This window comes from Pollachius pollachius (genome assembly GCF_949987615.1).
Source record: "Pollachius pollachius genome assembly, chromosome: 3".
In the NCBI taxonomy this organism is placed as follows: Eukaryota; Metazoa; Chordata; class Actinopteri; order Gadiformes; family Gadidae; genus Pollachius; species Pollachius pollachius.
The window spans coordinates 41778658-41797301 of record NC_136936.1 but is presented as its reverse complement, the minus strand read 5'-3'; the positions used below and the strand labels follow the sequence as shown (position 1 = coordinate 41797301).

General features: G+C 49.3%; 1 protein-coding gene across 1 annotated transcript; it reads left to right on the top strand.

The window, feature by feature from the left end:
* Positions 1-4351: 4351 nt before the first annotated feature.
* On the top strand, positions 4352-18623 carry LOC307073866 (BEN domain-containing protein 6-like; the record flags this gene model as incomplete). Its single annotated transcript, XM_079733825.1, has 7 exons — positions 4352-4562; positions 16632-16774; positions 16946-17041; positions 17156-17279; positions 17819-17970; positions 18187-18403; positions 18511-18623. 7 exons carry the CDS (start codon positions 4352-4354, stop codon positions 18621-18623), a joined length of 1056 nt encoding a protein of 351 aa, XP_079589951.1.
* Between the last annotated feature and the right edge of the window lie 21 nt (positions 18624-18644).

The window sequence follows — 18644 nt, the reverse complement described above, 5'->3', positions numbered from 1 at the left end:
AGTTTTATTTCTGAAATTATTCTATCAACACAGACATTTAAATCTATAGTCTGTCGTTATAATTGATTTACCTCGGGTGTACTGTGGAGTGGGTAAGACTGTTTTTAATAGCAGGCTAGCATTGCCCGTTGCCCTGCGCTAGCCTAGCACGAACGAACTCTGCAACTAGAAGGACTGAATGAAATGTGTTGAAAACTGTCTCCACTGATAAAGAACACCAAGACTCACTTGGGAATCAGGCCCTATGTCCAAAATTCCAAACTACCCCTTTAATACCGAGTAGGCATGTCCTATGTGTCGTATTGGCTCCGCCCTCCTCACCTGTCTAAAGGTGCTAATAATTGACATCAGTGTGTGTGTGTGTGTGTGTGTGTGTGTGTGTGTGTGTGTGTGTGTGAAACTATGTTTTTTAATCATGTACAGGCTTACTGTGATAATCTAGTCCAGATTTGGAGAGTGTTGGTGTAGTGGTTTTCAATCAGGACCAGTTCTAATGCAGTCTGGACCCCTAAAAGGCATTCAAATTAGTCTTTATTGCATTTTCACAAATAGGGTAAAACTTTCAAAAATCTAAAACTATGTTTTTAATCATGTATAGGCTCACTGTGATAATGTAGTCCAGATTTGAAGAGTCCAGCTGTGGTTTTCAATCAGGACCTGTTCTTATGCGGTCTGGACCCCAAAAAAGCGCTGAAATGTGTCTTTATTGCATTTTCACAAATAGAAAAAAGGTTTCAAATATCTGAAACTATATTTTATATAATGTTTAGCGACGAATCAGTCTCGCCATGCCGCTCGTGAAGAATCCCTTAACCTTTTCCTTAACTGCCGAATCGGATGCTGTGAATTGGATGCTAACTTCAGCGTCGTGTGAAACGATTTCATATGTGTGTGCAAGAGGACATTTTTCAGCTGTGTGTATAAAAACATTTCACTAGTATGTGTGAAAGCATTTCAGTAGTCCATGTAAAAGGTTTCACTCGTTTTTATGCAAGCTTTTCAGTTGTGTATCCGAGCGTATAATTTTTCAGTTGTTTATGTGAGAGTGTTTCAGTTGTGTATGTAAAAGCTTTTCACTTGTATGTGTGCAAGGTTTTCAGTATAGTATGCGCATGCTAATTTAATGACCCATACGGCCCCTCATTTGTATGTATGTTTGATTTGTTTCTCTATGTCTTCTTTTAAACTGCTGTCAATTGTAAAACATTGGAACAGAAATCAAGAGCTCTTCAACAGTAGAGGTATATTTGTGCTTCCTATTTTTTATCACTATGTAGTGGATGAGGTTAAACACCTACATACTCACTATGTAAAGCACTTTGGGTACCTTAAAAGGGGTATATTAATCAATATTATTATACTTATGGTTTAATTAAGATTTCTAGGTGCTTTTTTAATGCATAAGGAGTGTTGGAACCAGTGATTGTCGCCCTTGTGTTGCTTATTGTTCGTTATGTCAATGCCTCCTAACAAAAACTGTTTTGTGATGGCGTTGCACCTACATCCTTCTTTCTTCATTCTATTGTTGCAGTCGTAGGCCTTCATATACATTCCTTAGGTAAGTGTCATTGAAATTCTGTGGATATTCAATGCTGACAATAAACTATATAGAAATGTACACACGTTGTTGATTTTAGGGTACACTATTTCGAGTGACAATAAAAGATTCGGACCTTTGCTGGGAGGAAATTTTAATTTTAAAATTTCTCTTTCAATTTTAATTGAATACCCCTGATATAGAATATATGATCAAAATAAAAAATATGATACAGCGCTAGCAGTGCTTTTTAGCAATGTTGGTAGTATAAAAGCTAGGAATACATAATGTTGAATGAATACGTAATGGGAATACGACAATATAAACAATATAATAATGAAAGGTTATAAGATCCCTTAGCAAAAAGTAGTTTATTAAAGTGTACTACAAGTATACTTATTTTATACTAAAACTGCAGCAGTATACTTGAAGTTTACTTTTTACATACTTTATTTTATATACTTAAGAAAAGTATAGTGAAGTATACTTGGCTTATACTTAAAAGTATAAAGAATAGTCTAAGACTTAGTACATTAATAGACTTATACTTAAATACTAAAGCTTATACTTGTACTTTAGTATATTTCTTACTTCTTTCTGCCACAAAGTACTAATACTTAGTATATCTTGATCCAAGTACAGAATAAGGTCAAGTCATTGACTTGTGCTTACCTTTAATTTAGCAGAATAAAAATGTTTTTCACTAAAGGTATTACCCCTATAAAACTGTTCAAGATCGTGAGTTAGAGCTTAAAAGTTTACAGTCAATAGTATGTGTGCTCAATTGCATCATCTTTATGTACGGTACCTTAAAAACATACACAAAAACAGAGAAACATTTGACTTGACTTTATTGATCAAGTTCTAGTCCCTTTCATAAGGGTTTGGCAATGGTGTTATGTACACAGCATCATCTGTTTCAACAAGAACACATTTTGTTTTAATCATGTTAGGCCAGACAGCATTAACAGTTTCAGTCTTTTTAACCTGATACATGAAAGTACTTTGTACATTGATCTGTGAATCTTTACATACAGGCCTGTGTGATTTAGAAAGTACCTCGACTAAAACACAACATAGTTTAGCACACGAACAGAATGCAGAAATTTGATGTGAACACACCTGTTTAAAAACAACCAAGTCAGTAACTAAACAAAATGTACCATCTTTCAAGCATACAGCACTGTTGTATCTCTTCTTTAGTCTGTCATAGTTTTGACTGTGATACAGAACTCCATCAACCAAAAAACGGTTGTAAGACCAGAAGCAGTTGCTTAGATTTCCACACAACTTTGCAAGGGCAAGCCTATATAACATTTTAATACTTTCTTGCATCGGGGGATGACCAAAACCTCTGACACTTTCATTTAGTATTTCACAATTTTTTGTTTTTCTTTTATTAAAGTAAAGTTCTTCAACAAAAGATTGTACTTTTTCATGTTCTGGGTGGATAGTGTTCTTGGCCCTTTGTGGCAATTCTCTCCACAACAGAAATGTTCTAACTATTTGTGAGGGGACACACTGTGTTCCATGAAAATACTTCTTGAGAGTGCCCATATTGGATTCAAATGAAAAAGTTGATACAGCCCATAATGGCCCCCAGTGTTTGACACTTTGAGCAGTGTGTGTTAGCAAGTGTATATTAAAGGTCATGTTGTTTTTCCCATACAGTCTTTGGAACTCAACGACAATTTTTTTTAAAGCAAGCTCTGCCATCTGGATGCTTTTGGTCTTTATGGTATCCTGCAATAAAGTATATATGCCAAACACCAGTAGGAACAAATGGTTCCAAAATGTTGCAGGGAGTATGCCTTTCAATACAGGTAGTGAATAGAAAAGGAGGAATGCTCGGCACTCTGAAGCTTTCCAGAACTTCCTTTCAGTCAGTGATCTTGGTGTCCTAGTAATCTCCACAGGTGGTTTGATTTTTACAAGTCGCCTATCAACTTCAGCCATTTCTTTACCTATGTACCAGGGGGAATCACTGTTTGTTGTATCAAACCATAGTGTTGAGAGCTGCCGAGTGACTCCAAGGCACACATTGTGTTGATATTCAGGTACAAAGCCATTTATCATTTGGAAGTGTTGAAGCTGCATTAAAGGAGATGGCCCTTTGACTCCAAACACTGGCTCATCAGTTGTACCTGACATTGCATGACTGAAATGGTCCCTCTCATTTCTACGTGGGGGTTCAGGTTGTTCGTATGGATACGATTTACCACCTCTGTGCAAGCAAAAATCACAGCCGTAAAAACCATTGAACTGTTTAGTGTTGCGAAGCAATGGACGAGCCACAGAATCAGAGCTACAAATCAGCACAAATACTTTAGAAAGATGACTGTGTCCTTGTCTGTCTTGCCAGTCAATACCTTCAGTCTCTAATAATGAAGCTTCTTTCACAAATGGTGTCAGCAATGTTAACATGGATGGTTTAGTTGGGCCAAACCATAATGCTGACATCAAAAAGTGCCTTTTTCTCATTTCTGGTTCCAGTTCAATTATCTGGCACTGAATCGGCCAAATGCTGCATTTAGAGCTTTTGAACACTGGTGCACCATCACAATTCCAAATCAGAGTCAAATCATCTTTTCCAAGAACGCCTGGTCGCGCAGGCGCAGCAGCAGTGCACTTCCCGCCCATGTTCCCGCCTTCCTACCTGACTGCCAATGGGAGGAGCCCAATTTAAAATTGGCGCCCATTTACGTGGTTAACGGTCTTTTTTAATTTTTCTTTAAAAAAAAAAAACCCAAACCGTCCGTCCTGTTGTCAACAGGGAAAGAAAGGAGAGGGAAAAGGAATTTTCCGCGTACCACAATGGAATTTGCCATTTATTATTTCAAGGACAAGAGTGTGGAAGTTGGGAATACTTCATGGATGAGTATTGAAGACCAGCAACGATGTCCAAAATTAATCACCCAGTGCCCTAATCTAGAAGATGACGGATGGATGAAGGTAAAGTGGGACACTGGCAGAAAAAAGTCAGACGGTCCAGCCTTTTTCCCAGCCAAGGTTTTGATGTTTGGTGGTAAGTTGTTGAATTTTATTGCTTTCTTTGCTATCCACCACTTTATTTTGTTGGGAAAAACGGTCTGGCTAGTTACTGGACCAGATGAAATGAGACGGAGAGGTAATAAAGTCTATCGGCACGAGGACCTTGGATTTATTAAGTAAAGTGGCAACGGTTATACAGAGTCATAAGCGTGAGAAATCGAATATGTCTAAGTCCCTAATCAGCGCTGATGGTTCGTCCGGAGCTTCGCCTCCGTGGAAGGTCTGCTTCGGAAGAAGGTGAAGAGTCTCAGAGTGATACAGTTTTATGCTGTATCTCCTCGTGATGAGGTGTGTGCGTTTGAGATGTGTGTGGTTCTGTGTGTTTTTACTTGACCTTGGTTCCCAGGCTCTAGTGTATGCATGTATATCTTCTTGTGTTCCTCCTTACGGGGGAGAGCTTCAGAGCATTCATCCGTTGTGGTCCTCCCGTCCTTGAGGATGACTGGTGCATTGTCTGAGTGTCTACTATCTGCCGGGAGGAGATATGGGGCCCTGGCTCTGGCCCTGACCTGGCTATATTCTCATGTATGTGTTATGTGTTAAAAGTTGACTATATTATAAGGTGACTGCCATGTGATGTGCTCATTAAGCTAGGGTAGGAGTTAGCTATATTTATAATGTACATGTGATGTGCTCAGCAGGTTATTTTGCCCCAACATATCCCCCTCAAGTCGTCGCAAGACGACTTTTACTCATTAGGGGTACGAGGGATAGGACTCCAGCGCGGGACTACCATCATAACATTATTAAACAATAACAATATAAATGCAACAATCACACAAATACACTAACGATCACAGGAAAGAAATGTAACCACGAAACGTGTCCCTAAATAATAGCGAAGATATGAGGCAGATAGCGAATGGCAATCCCCCTCAACCCATCCCCAGAGGACCACACACTAAGGATGTGAGGAGGAGTTGACTGGTCGTGTTACAACAAGCAATCACACGCATGGGGCATCCAGGGTAGACCCGGGGCACGGGAACAACTGAAACCATGGAATAGTCCTGAGCGTCATCATGGGCAGGTGGTCGCAAGGCGCCACCTGAGCATTAGACCCTTTTATTCAACTGCGCTCAGGACCTCGTCTGATAAACGGGCAATCAAGGCCCCTGGAATCTCGCCCGTGTGAATCCCCGAGCTCCATCTAGTGGGACAGCGATATAAACAACAACATTTACGTTCCCGGCGTCGGTTGCGTAGACGCGGGCATAGATATGGGAGCGGCTAAAAACAGTGAAGCGTACAGAAGCGAATACAGCCAGGGGTGCCCTCAAGCCGTAAGGGAGCGGGCCGCAGCCCCTGGTACCGGAACGCAGATCCCTGGTCCGGGCGTCGTGGGTGCTTCAGGTGGGAGGGGGGTGATGCCGTTGGCGGGGACGGGAATGGGGCAGCCCACCTGGAGAGGTTACTAGCACGTCACAGGCGGGGGGGGGGGGAAGAGGGAAGGGGTGTTGCGGTGGGGTGTCAGCCGACGGTGATGGAAACAGGACGCCGGGGCCGTGCATCTGGAGAGGCCACTCGCACTCACGGGTAGATGTCCGGCTCGGCGGGGACACAGTCGTCGGCGGGGGCTGGGAGTGTCTCTTCGGAGGCGTAGGTTGGGAGTGTGTAGGGGAGCTCGTCCTCAAAGTCAGAGGCTGCAGGGCGAGGGAAGGTCCCTTGGAGGTCTGGTCGTGCTCGGAGTTCCGACAGGATGCGAGGCGCGCAGTTGTGGGGGGTGCCGTCTGTGTCTGCGGGATACTCTCCGGTCATATTTACTCCTTTTGTTGAGTAGCTCACCGAGGGATCTGTCAGGGCCTCGGTCAACCGGATCTGGGTAATGGCAGCCGACAGGGTGAAGAGTGAGCTCTCCACTGCAGCCTTGACTCCGTGGGTGGTGTGCACTACCGTGGGGTTGTTCATGGTGAGGAACTGTGTCTTCCGTAGGGCGATGGCGATGGCCATGAGATGTCTGGCACAGTGAGGGAGTCCTAGGCCCGGAGTGGGTAGGGCCGAGCTGTGATAGTGGAGGATCCTTCGGGTGCCGGGCTTTGCCTGCCAGAGGGTGGCCGCTACATTTCCGTTTCTCTGTGTGACGTCCAGATGGAAGGGGGCCGTATAGTCGGGGGCTTGGAGGGCGGCGGCTGAGTGGAGGGCCTGTTTCAGCTGATGGAAGGCGGTGTCTTTTCCTGAGTCCCACTCCAGCGGGGCCCGTAGGTTTCGGGCCCCGGCTGTGGTGACCATCTGGCGGAGTTCGGACGTTCGCTCTGTGAATTCCGGGAGGTACTGGCGGCTGTAGTTGCACAGGCCCAGGAAGGCCAACATTTGCCGAACCGTGGCGGGTTTTGGGTAATTCAGGATGGTTTCTCGGGTATCCTGGGTCATGTCTCTGGTATCTTCTCCGATCAGCCTCCCCAGGAATTTCACCCTGGGCCGGACAGCCTGTAGTTTGGGCCGCTTGACCTTGTACCCTGCTTTCCCTAGGGTTTCGAGCAGGGTCTTGGTAGCATCCACACAGGTTTGTCTGGTAGGCGCGGCGAGCAGGATGTCGTCTACATATTGAACCATAACCACTCCGTCGGGAAGTACAGTGTCCTTGAGGTCCTTCCGCACACAGTCGTTGAATATGGTGGGGGTCGATCGGTACCCCTGTGGCATTCGGGTGTAGGTGAGTTTTTCTCCCCTCCAGGTAAAAGAGAAGATGTCTTGTGAGTCTTTGTTCAGGGGGATGCAGAAGAAGGCGTTGGCCAGGTCTATTGCAGAGAACCAGAGGTGGTCGGGGTTAACCACGTGGAGCGCCACCTGCGGGTTTGGCACCCTCTCGGGGGGTCCTTCCGTGGCGTCGTTTATTAGGCGGAGATCATGGGCCATCCTCCACGTGAGTCCGTCCGCCTTCTTTACTGGGAGAATCGGGGTGTTCCAAAGGGACTGAGAGGGCCGGAGCACTCCTACCTCTTTGAGTCCCTGTATGGTGGCAGTGATCCCTGCTTCTGCCTCGGGTCTGACCTTGTATTGGGGCTGATGAATCGGGGTTTGATCGGGTTTGAGAGGTATTTGGATGTTGTGTTGGGGGGTAAACCCCATGTCGTAGGCGCCGGTGGCCCAGAGATTCTGAGGGAGGCCGTCTAGCATGATCTTTACGTCGGGGTCTTCGGCTTCCAGGGGGCTGGGGGTGTCGACCTCCTCAGGGGCGAGCGGTCGGTCGCACTCCACTCGTTCTGCCACCCCCCAGGAGGCCGTTTGGGGGAAGGAGACCCGGATCAAGCCTTTGTCAGGGGCTAGGTGAATGTGTGGGTTGTCGGTGGGGGCCCACTCTCGTACTTGAGTCGCTCGGCAGACCATGGGCCCCAGCTTCATAGCCGTGTGGTGCTTGGCTACTGCCAGGGTCACGTGTGGTCGGGACTCGGGTTTGAGGCGGTACCAATATTCTTGATCCGGGGTGAGAAGGGTGAGGGCCGCCACCCCCTCAGGTCCGATGAACATTGTTTCGTAGAGGCACTTCTGGCCGGTTCCCTCCATGGTGCGTCTCCATTGTTCGTCGTAGCTTTCGTCTGGGTCTCGAAGGACATTGAGGGTCGTGTGGAGGGGGTCGTGCGGTGGGTAGAAGTCCCCCTGTTGATGGATCCAGGGGGCCCACTCTCGGTATGTTTCTTCTAGGGGCTTGAGTCCGTCCGGGGTAGTCATGTTCCGGATCCAATATACGTCTGACGGGGGGCTTCGGGGCGGGGGTTCATGCACCAGCATCATCTGGAGCGGTTGGTCGGCTTCTGTCGTCATTGTAGTCCCTTCGGGGGAACAGCTGATGAGGCAGTTGATTTTGCTCAGGATGTCTCTACCCATGAGGTTGGTGGGACACTTGGGGGCATATAGGAGGGAGTGGTAGAAGGTTTGTCCCAGGATGGTGAGCGGCAAGGGGGTGGTGAAGGGGTTGGTCTTTTCTATTCCCGAGAACCCCATGGTAGTCAGGGTTCGAGTGGAGAGGGGCGGGATTTCATGGTTCAGGTCCCCGATGGTGGATACTGTTGCTCCGGTGTCGACCATGAAACGAATTGGTGTTTGGTTTACGAGTCCGTCCACCATTGGGGCTCCCGTTCCCAGGTTCACCACCTGGGTCCCTCTCGAGGCTCTCGGGTCCCGTCAATATTGGCCATTGTATCCCGGGTCCTCCCAGAGAGGGTACATCGGGGTCCCGAGGTTTGAGGCATGTGTCGGTCCATTTCCAGGGTTACCGCGGGTCGGGCCGGGGTGCTGCTGATGATTCTGTTGGTGGTGTTGCATCGCTGGCTGTCCCGTTTGGGGGCACTCCTTCGCCCAGTGTCCCATGAGCCCACAAATGAAGCAGGGGTAGGACCGGGGGTTTGTGTTTGGGGTCCGGCCTCTTCCTCTCCATTTGAATCCGCCTCTTTGTTTGGACTGTTGGTTCTGATACATCCCGGGTCCCGTCTGTGTTGCTGGGTTCGAGGGTGGGTGTGTGGGGTATGGATACGATGGGTACGGGTACGGGTACGGCGGGGGCTGGGGCCCCCATGCTTGAGCGGGAGGGGCTTGCATCTGGGTCGGAGGGGGTCCGCTGGGCTGTACCAAGGGGTTGGGGGCAGGCAGCGGGGCCGGAGGCGTGGCCACTTCGAGGGGCATGATCTCGGAGGCGTGGTCTTTGTTGGACTCCTTCTTGTCCCGGTTGTGTTCCTGGGTTGCTTTCTTCACGTCCATGCGCAAGAGTCGTTTCTTCAGGTCGCGGTCTTCTTTGACGTCCTCGTCCTCCCGTTCTTGCTCCAGGTTCACGTGGTGTGTAATGGCCTCCTCCCAGTCCATGGCGTTCATTCTTCCGAGTCCAATCACTGTTTTGAGGCCTTCGCGGGTCTTGGTGCAGAGACCCGTCTCAACCGCGATCCGGAACATGGCCTCGGTGGCGGCGGAGGCTCCTGGTCGGGTTCCGAATCCGTCTTTCCATCGTTCAGTGGCTCTTGTGAGGTATTCGCCCGCTGATTCACTGGGTTTTCTTTTCAGGCCGGTCATGCATGCTGCTGAGTTCTGAGGGGGGTATAGGCCCCTCAGGGCCTCCCACCATATGGGGCGGAAGGGGTCGAAAGGGGAGTCGTCCGGCTCTCTGGTGGTTCTGGCTGCGGTTTCCACGTCGTTGACTGCCCGGGGTCCTTCTCCTCTCATGAGGACCGCTCGGATGTCCCCCATGGTGAGCCGGTCAGCTGTGGTCAGTCGCTCGAGGTTTCTGATCCACTTGCCCGCCCCCTGTTTGATCGGGGGAAGGTCTTCCACTAGTCCCTTGAGGTCGCGGTGGGTCCAGGGAACGTACATCGCTCGTCCTGCAGGGGTGTCCATTAGCGGGAACATCAGTCCTGGGCCCTCATCCAGGTCGCGGTTCGTCTGGTGGCCGAGGGCTTGGCTCCGTTGTGTCGGGGGGCCAGCTTGTGGAGTGCTGGTGATGGCCAGGGTCGCGATCGGGGTTGCGGTACTTCGGGCTTGTAATCTGCCCGGGCCAATTGTCCTGTGGATTGCGCCTCTTCCCCACCTCTGATCTCTGCCTTCGCTCCTTTCCCGCAGCTGTCGAGACAGGAGATGGACTTCTGTCTCGATGCCGAGGGACATTCTTTCCAGCGCTTCTTCTTTCCATCTCGTTCCCACTGGGTCCCACTCCACGGTGTCTGCGTCTTCTTCACCTCTTTCGTCTCTTTCCTCGTGTCTTTCGTGTCTCCCCTGGGGAATCCCGGAGTGTCTTCTCATTTCTGTTGTTGCTACTGTCACTTCCGTTTCTTCTTCTTTAGACGATAGGTTGATCAGGAAGGAGGCCAAGTCCAATGTGTTGGCGCCAGGTACGCCGATCCGTGTACGCATCCTTTCTGCTTCCGGTTGGGCTTCCCCTGGTGTTGGTGGCCTGGTTTCGGGGGCCTGGGCTTGGCTGTAGCTGGAGGAGGGGGGTGTCCAGTTCTCGGTGCTGGATGGTTCTTGCCCCAATGGCCCGGTCCTTCCTGGTATCATCGGGCATGGGGAGGGAGCTGTTGTCAGCTTCGGGCTTTCCTTGCTTTGTGGGTGGTTTGTCCTTGTGAAGTGGACCCCTTCTTTGGCTCGTTCCGGTTCCGGGGGGGGGGGTCTTTGCCAGGTCACCGTGACCGGGGACTGAGATGTGGCGTGGGTTATTTCGATAACTGGGCACATGAGATGGGGGGACCCGGGAACCTGGAAGTCGGTCGGGGCATAGGGGAGGGAGTGGTTGTACGGCGGTGGGCGGGCCTGCTCATCGGCCTTCGGTAGGGAGGGATAAGGTGAAGCTGTCAGGCTCGGTTGGGTAGGGGTTACTTGGTCCGTTAGGAAGGGATTCCTGGAGGAGGGGGCTGGTTTTAGGGTGTGGGGCGGGAGGCAAGAGGCCAATGCTTTTAATACTAAGATTCTCTTTTGTCTTTTCCGGTCTTGGGTTTCGAGTGCATCCGTTCGTCCCGTCTTGGCTCCGGCGTTGTCGCGACGGACCTTTGCCCGCTCATACTGGCTGCCAATGTACGCGTGTATGGCGGCCCGGCCGGTGTGGTCGAGGGGTCCCATTCGGATCACGCCCTCTTTCTGCCAGGTTTTAATGTAGACATCACATCGGTTCTCCCATTTCTTCCGGTCTTGGCCTTTCAATATTTTTCCCCGGTTCAGCGTTGAGGCACAACCAGCCCAGCGCTCTGGTCCGTTGCTCGTCCGACATGGTGGGTGTGTTCGCCGTTCCTTAGCAGCCTGGTGTGGGGGTGGTCGGGGTCGTGGACGCCTTTGCACTGGAGGCCGGGTGCGGGGAGGTTTGTCTTTTTATCTTTATTATTCACCGGGATAATTCTTCTAGCAGGGGGTGATCGAGAGTCGGGGTTGGATTGGTATTGATGTTGTCCAGTGGGGGGCGCTGTGGCTTGGGAAGGGTAAGGTTGGAGTGTTCCGGCAGGGGGCGCTGTAGTTGGGGAAGGGTAGAGTTGGAGTTGTCCAGTGGGGGGGGGGCGCTGTGGCTTGGGAAGGGTAAGGTTGGAGTGTTCCAGTAGGGGGCAGTCTAGTTGGGGAAGGGTAAGGTTTGAGTGGTCCAGTAGGGGGCGCGGTAGTTGGGGAAGGGTAGAGTTGGAGTTGTCCAGTGGGGGGCGCTGTAGTTGGGGAAGGGTAGAGTTGGAGTTGTCCAGTGGGGGGGCGCTGTGGCTTGGGAAGGGTAAGGTTGGAGTGTTCCAGTAGGGGGCAGTCTAGTTGGGGAAGGGTAAGGTTTGAGTGGTCCAGCAGGGGGCGCTGTAGTTGGGGAAGGGTAGAGTTGGAGTTGTCCAGTGGGGGGCGCTGTGGCTTGGGAAGGGTAAGGTTGGAGTTGTCCAGTGGGGGGCACGGTGGTTGGGGAAGGGTAAGGTTGTAGTGGTCCAGCAGGGGGCAGTCTAGTTGGGGAAGGGCAAGGTTGGAGTGGTCCAGTGGGGGGCACGGTGGTTGGGGAAGGGTAAAGTTGGAGTGGTCCAGCAGGGGGCAGTCTAGTTGGGGAAGGGCAAGGTTGGAGTTGTCCAGTGGGGGGCACGGTGGTTGGGGAAGGGTAAAGTTGGAGTGGTCCAGCAGGGGGCAGTCTAGTTGGGGAAGGGCAAGGTTGGAGTTGTCCAGTGGGGGGCACGGTGGTTGGGGAAGGGTAAAGTTGGAGTGGTCCAGCAGGGGGCAGTCTAGTTGGGGAAGGGCAAGGTTGGAGTGGTCCGGTGGGGGGCGCTGTGGCTTGGGAAGGGTAAGGTTGGAGTTGTCCAGTGGGGGGTGCTGTGGTTGGGGAAGGGTAAGAGTTGGAGTGGTCCAGCAGGGGGCAGTCTAGTTGGGGAAGGGCAAGGTTGGAGTTGTCCGGTGGGGGGCGCTGTGGCTTGGGAAGGGTAAGAGTTGGAGTGGTCCAGCAGGGGGCAGTCTAGTTGGGGAAGGGCAAGGTTGGAGTGGTCCGGTGGGGGGCGCTGTGGCTTGGGAAGGGTAAGGTTGGAGTTGTCCAGTGGGGGGCACGGTGGTTGGGGAAGGGTAAAGTTGGAGTGGTCCAGCAGGGGGCAGTCTAGTTGGGGAAGGGCAAGGTTGGGAGTGGTCCGGCAGGGGGCAGTCTAGTTGGGGAAGGGCAAGGTTGGAGTGGTCCGGTGGGGGGCGCTGTGGCTTGGGAAGGGTAAGGTTGGAGTTGTCCAGTGGGGGGCGCTGTGGCTTGGGAAGGGTAAGGTTGGAGTTGTCCAGTGGGGGGCACGGTGGTTGGGGAAGGGTAAGGTTGTAGTGGTCCAGCAGGGGGCAGTCTAGTTGGGGAAGGGCAAGGTTGGAGTGGTCCGGTGGGGGGCGCTGTGGCTTGGGAAGGGTAAGGTTGGAGTTGTCCAGTGGGGGGCGCTGTGGTTGGGGAAGGGTAAGAGTTGGAGTGGTCCAGCAGGGGGCAGTCTAGTTGGGGAAGGGCAAGGTTGGAGTGGTCCGGTGGGGGGCGCTGTGGCTTGGGAAGGGTAGGGTTGGAGTTGTCCAGTGGGGGGTGCTGTGGTTGGGGAAGGGTAAGAGTTGGAGTGGTCCAGCAGGGGGCAGTCTAGTTGGGGAAGGGCAAGGTTGGAGTTGTCCAGTGGGGGGCACGGTGGTTGGGGAAGGGTAAGGTTGTAGTGGTCCAGCAGGGGGCAGTCTAGTTGGGGAAGGGCAAGGTTGGAGTTGTCCAGTGGGGGGCACGGTGGTTGGGGAAGGGTAAAGTTGTAGTGGTCCAGCAGGGGGCAGTCTAGTTGGGGAAGGGCAAGGTTGGAGTTGTCCAGTGGGGGGCGCTGTGGTTGGGGAAGGGTAAGGTTGGAGTGGTCCAATAGGGGCGCTGTGGCTTGGGAAGGGTAAGGTTGGAGTGGTCCAATAGGGGGCAGTCTAGTTGGGGAAGGGCAAGGTTGGAGTGGTAGGGGGCGCTATGGCTGGGGAAGGGTAAGGTTGGAGTGGTCCAGCAGGGGGCAGTCTAGTTGGGGAAGGGCAAGGTTGGAGTGGCTAAACTTTTGGCGGAGGGGGAGGTGTGGCTTCGGACTGAGCGAGAGAACTCAAAAAATGGCGGCCCTGATGCTATAACTCTGTGTGGCCTGTCTAACACACAAGAGCGGATGAGAGACTAGGGGGTAACTTTTGTCACTCTTGGAGGAGGAGAACGAGAAAAAGGAGGAAAAAACAGGGGGGAGGGAAGCAAAAAACAACAACAGGGCCTATAGACGTTATTCAATACATCCAGATATTCTTTATAGCCAATAATCGTTATCTATCTTTATTGATTAATCTGCGTCAATCAGACTAAACCGTCAACCAACGCGGCAAAGAGATGTTGTTTAGTATTGTGGTTTATCTATGCGACAGGTCCGGCAGTAATTCAAAGAAACACAGTAAAAGAGATATCATTTATCCTTGTCAACTTGTCTAGGTCTAGTTTTAACGGTTCAAACAGTAAATTGAAGCGACACAGTAAAAAAGGTTATTTATCATTGTCAATTTATCTATTTCCGCTGGTTACGCCATAGAGCAACGCAATACGTCAGAGAGACATTTATTCATTATTATCAATCTATCTATTCCTACATTTACCCGTTTTAACGGACAAAGATAGAGCGGATCACGCATACACACCCACTGATTCACTCACAGATTCCCTCTTTCTCGCAGACGCACCCAGAAACATATCGACAGACTTCTCATTCTGTGTCCCGCACCCACAATCATCAGACACAGCAGAATAGCGTTAAGCATAGCAAAGCAAGCAAGCGTTGCACACATATTTCCATATTTTAGCCGGCCCAAAAATACGCTCGCTCTCTTTCTTTCTCTCTCTCTGGGCCTCTTACACACACACACACACACACACACAGCCACTCCGTCTCTCTCTCTCTTATTCTCGCGCATACACACACTGTTTCCTTTGCAAAGGGACTTTAACCCTGATAAAGGACTCTAAACTTCTCACCACATAGAATTATTTAATACACAGATTATTCCATCTGGGTTCCGAACCCGGCCCAGGCATCCCTCTGAGTCCACTCAATGGCTCAGGCATATATTCCATCTGGGTTCCGAACCCGGCCCAGGCATCCCTCTGAGTCCACTCAATGGCTCAGGCATATATTCCATCTGGGTTCCGAACCCGGCCCAGGCATCCCTCTGAGTCCACTCAATGGCTCAGGCATATATTCCATCTGGGTTCCGAACCCGGCCCAGGCATCCCTCTGAGTCCACTCAATGGCTCAGGCATGTATTATTTTGGCCATCGGTAGTCTTGTATCACTGACCGATTCTTATAGGCCCTATGGTCTCGAGGGTATTCTTTCACCATGCAACGAGCCGATATTCGATGTGTCACGCATTCGGGGTCAATCGGGTTTTACGGGGAAATGCTGGGGTGCAGTCCTATTAGTCCCCACGAGATATCCCGTAGCGAACCGTTCTCACAGTCTCATCTCCTAATGTGGTTCCTATATAACTATGCAGAGTTTGGATTTTATCAACAGGTTCTGCCTACCTTTTGTTGGGCGATCGCGAGGTGAGACTGCAGGAATCGGTCCGGTTCTCCGGGGTCCCGAGGCCGTGCCGCTCTCCGTCTCTCGTTTCCCAGTTGCGGTCCAATTCAGAAAAAATCACGTCGGGGTCACCAATTTGTTGGGAAAAACGGTCTGGCTAGTTACTGGACCAGATGAAATGAGACGGAGAGGTAATAAAGTCTATCGGCACGAGGACCTTGGATTTATTAAGTAAAGTGGCAACGGTTATACAGAGTCATAAGCGTGAGAAATCGAATATGTCTAAGTCCCTAATCAGCGCTGATGGTTCGTCCGGAGCTTCGCCTCCGTGGAAGGTCTGCTTCGGAAGAAGGTGAAGAGTCTCAGAGTGATACAGTTTTATGCTGTATCTCCTCGTGATGAGGTGTGTGCGTTTGAGATGTGTGTGGTTCTGTGTGTTTTTACTTGACCTTGGTTCCCAGGCTCTAGTGTATGCATGTATATCTTCTTGTGTTCCTCCTTACGGGGGAGAGCTTCAGAGCATTCATCCGTTGTGGTCCTCCCGTCCTTGAGGATGACTGGTGCATTGTCTGAGTGTCTACTATCTGCCGGGAGGAGATATGGGGCCCTGGCTCTGGCCCTGACCTGGCTATATTCTCATGTATGTGTTATGTGTTAAAAGTTGACTATATTATAAGGTGACTGCCATGTGATGTGCTCATTAAGCTAGGGTAGGAGTTAGCTATATTTATAATGTACATGTGATGTGCTCAGCAGGTTATTTTGCCCCAACAATTTCCCCATGATCGATTGTGTCACACCACGACAGAAGTCGGTTTTAGTAGCATTCTAGCGAGCGGCTAAGTGGTAGTGTTAGCGGCTTAGTCGTAGTGTGAGCGGCTAAGTGGTAGTGTGAGCGGCTAACTGGTAGCGTTAGCCACCGGTGTAGGCCCCAAATGTGGGCTGCCAAAACCGTTGTGACTAAATCTGATGTTTGTTAAGTCTATTAAAAAAATGTAGCAATCTTAAACTGGTGGTAGCCTGTGGTAGTTTCTCTCCAGGTTTTCCCAGGTTTTAATAGGCTTTTGTATACACACACGCACACACACTAGGGATGACCCAAAAAAAATCGAAGCTTTGTTCGTTGTCATGGTAATTGATCATGAAGTTCGTGATCGATTTATTTTCATTTATTTATTTATTTTTTTCCTTTTTGACACCTGTTCTTATCAGCAACTACATTGAAATAAGGCCCCGTTCACACGAAGCCGATTTCATGGCGAAACCGCAAAGGTCTTGTACGGTTCGGCCTTCCATCCACACGAAGCCGGCGAATCCGCTGACCGAAACCCCAAACTTCTGAAACCACCCTCGGAGGTGGTTTCAAATCTACCCGGTTTCGCTTGGCTTCGTCTTTACGGAGATACTTTGAAACCGGATAGATCGAAACCGTAACGGTTTCGCCCGTTTCGGCTTCGTGTGAACGGGGCCTAAGTAGGCTACTTGGCATCCTGGAAACCTGCCTGAATTTGGGGACATGCACTGTTTGTCTGCCACACACACACATATCTAAAGAGATCCCACGTAGTCATGCTTTTAATTTGATCACGTTTCCCACACAGCCAACTACAGTGATCTGTGTAAGAAGAGACAGGGATTCATAAAGGGTGAAGACATCTGGCAAGAATCACCCAAGAGGAAGAGTAAGCCGAACAACAAGTGGAAAGCTGTGGAAGAGGAGGATCAAGAAGTTCCACCAAAAAAGGTAGTTGCCTGGATACAGTGGGAGCCACATAGAAATTCCCCTGCCATGCTGCTGCCATGCTGTTCCCATGCTGTTCCAATGAGAGCTCCAGCAAAGTCCCAGCAGCTTGAGTGACTCCCTCCTTATCCTGGGTGTGACTAGTTTTTAATAATATAATTATTATTTTGACAGAAGAAAAAAAGAGAAACATGTTCAGCAGAAAAAGAGTCTGCAAACCTCATGATCGAAGAGCTGAAGAAGCAACTTGCAGACAAAGCATCTTCAGAGGTAAGATATTTGACTATATTTTAATTGTGATAATTTGAGTTGATGCAGTAATTATAGGCTGATTTTTTTTTTATTTCCTGTGTTTTGGTGTTGTTAACTAACTCAAATGAGGAGTCATCAGATGAGGAGGAGATGCCCAGAAACTGGAGTGTGGCGGTGCAGAAAATGAAATGGCTTCAGAGAGAAATCAAGAGCCTGAAAGAAGGCCATGTGGAAGAAATACTAGATGCGATGAGAGGTATTTTCTGCACACCACCTTTTAAAGACTTTGGTGGTGTGCCTATACTGATTCCTGAAGTCAGACAAACTGACAACAATCAAAGCTGGTTTTATCTAAATAGAAACAGATAGATATAATTACTGAAAAATCTTCCCAAATACAAAGAAATGACCATTTAACTGATAATTCAATAAATATACTGTGCAGCCTTGAACCAACGTAATTTAACACGGATACTCCAATATTGAAGCACTGACATCTGAATAATGAAAACAAAGAGACTCACAAATCACACAGACAAACAACGGCTGCCAGGGAGAGCTGGGATCTGCTGCCAAGTGTGGAAAAAGGCCCATACCTGGCGACAATCTTCTTTTTATAGGTTATGGCTGATTCAGCTCCTCATACCTCCTGCTCCTCCTTAATCAGCTCTACCTCCAGCCATGCTTTTCATAACACAAATTACTATGTAATGTTTTAAAATTGTCTCAAAACACAGTAATGACACAAAAACTTTTGTTCCCTTGTTCCCCCTCTTGTTTTCATTCCCTTTAAAGAGCTCCCAGCAGTGGTGACACAGCTAAAAGAAGTTATTGAAAAAATCACAGTACAGAGCTCAACTCCTGCATCCACCTGGTCAACATCCCCATCTGGAGACCCACCATTTTCTCCACCCGGCTCTCCTCAAGTGTCTGACCCTAATGAAATGGTAAATACCTCTACATCTTTTGATTGTACACATAAGCTAGAAAGAAACCATATTCATCAACTTTGTGGTGGATTTATGCCATTAATGATGGATTAGTTAGTTTATAGACTATGACTATGCATATTCACTGCAAAGATGAATAGATACAGTAGATTTCCAAAGAACACCGTATTTGTTTAATAATTATTTGGTAAGTAACATTCAAATGTTTTGCAGGTGCTTCTTGTGCCAGGCCATGACGTCAAAGTACCAAGACGAAAGCTGAAGTCTCTGCGGACTACAAATTCAGCATTGTACATTGGGGATCTTGCGGTGCTCATCTATGGTAGAGAAACGCTGTCCAATTCAAGTTTGACCGGGAGGCAGTCAGGGGCTCACAAAGAAGTGGAATCAAAGCCACAACTGGATAACACAAAGCTCGATGCTATACTTGGTGAGTGCATTATTGGGGATTCCAATAACATGCGTGTTAATGTGGATAGTGCATAAAAAATAACACTGAAGTAATGTTGTTTTCTATGTCTGTTTTTTCAATCACAGTCCATGTCCAGGCGAAGTTCCCTGACACCACCATTCAAGATGTGAGACGCATCATAAGAAAGAAATGCAACAATATAAACTATGCCAAGCAAGTGACTGAAAAGAAGTCATAAAAACGTTTTTGGTTTTTATCA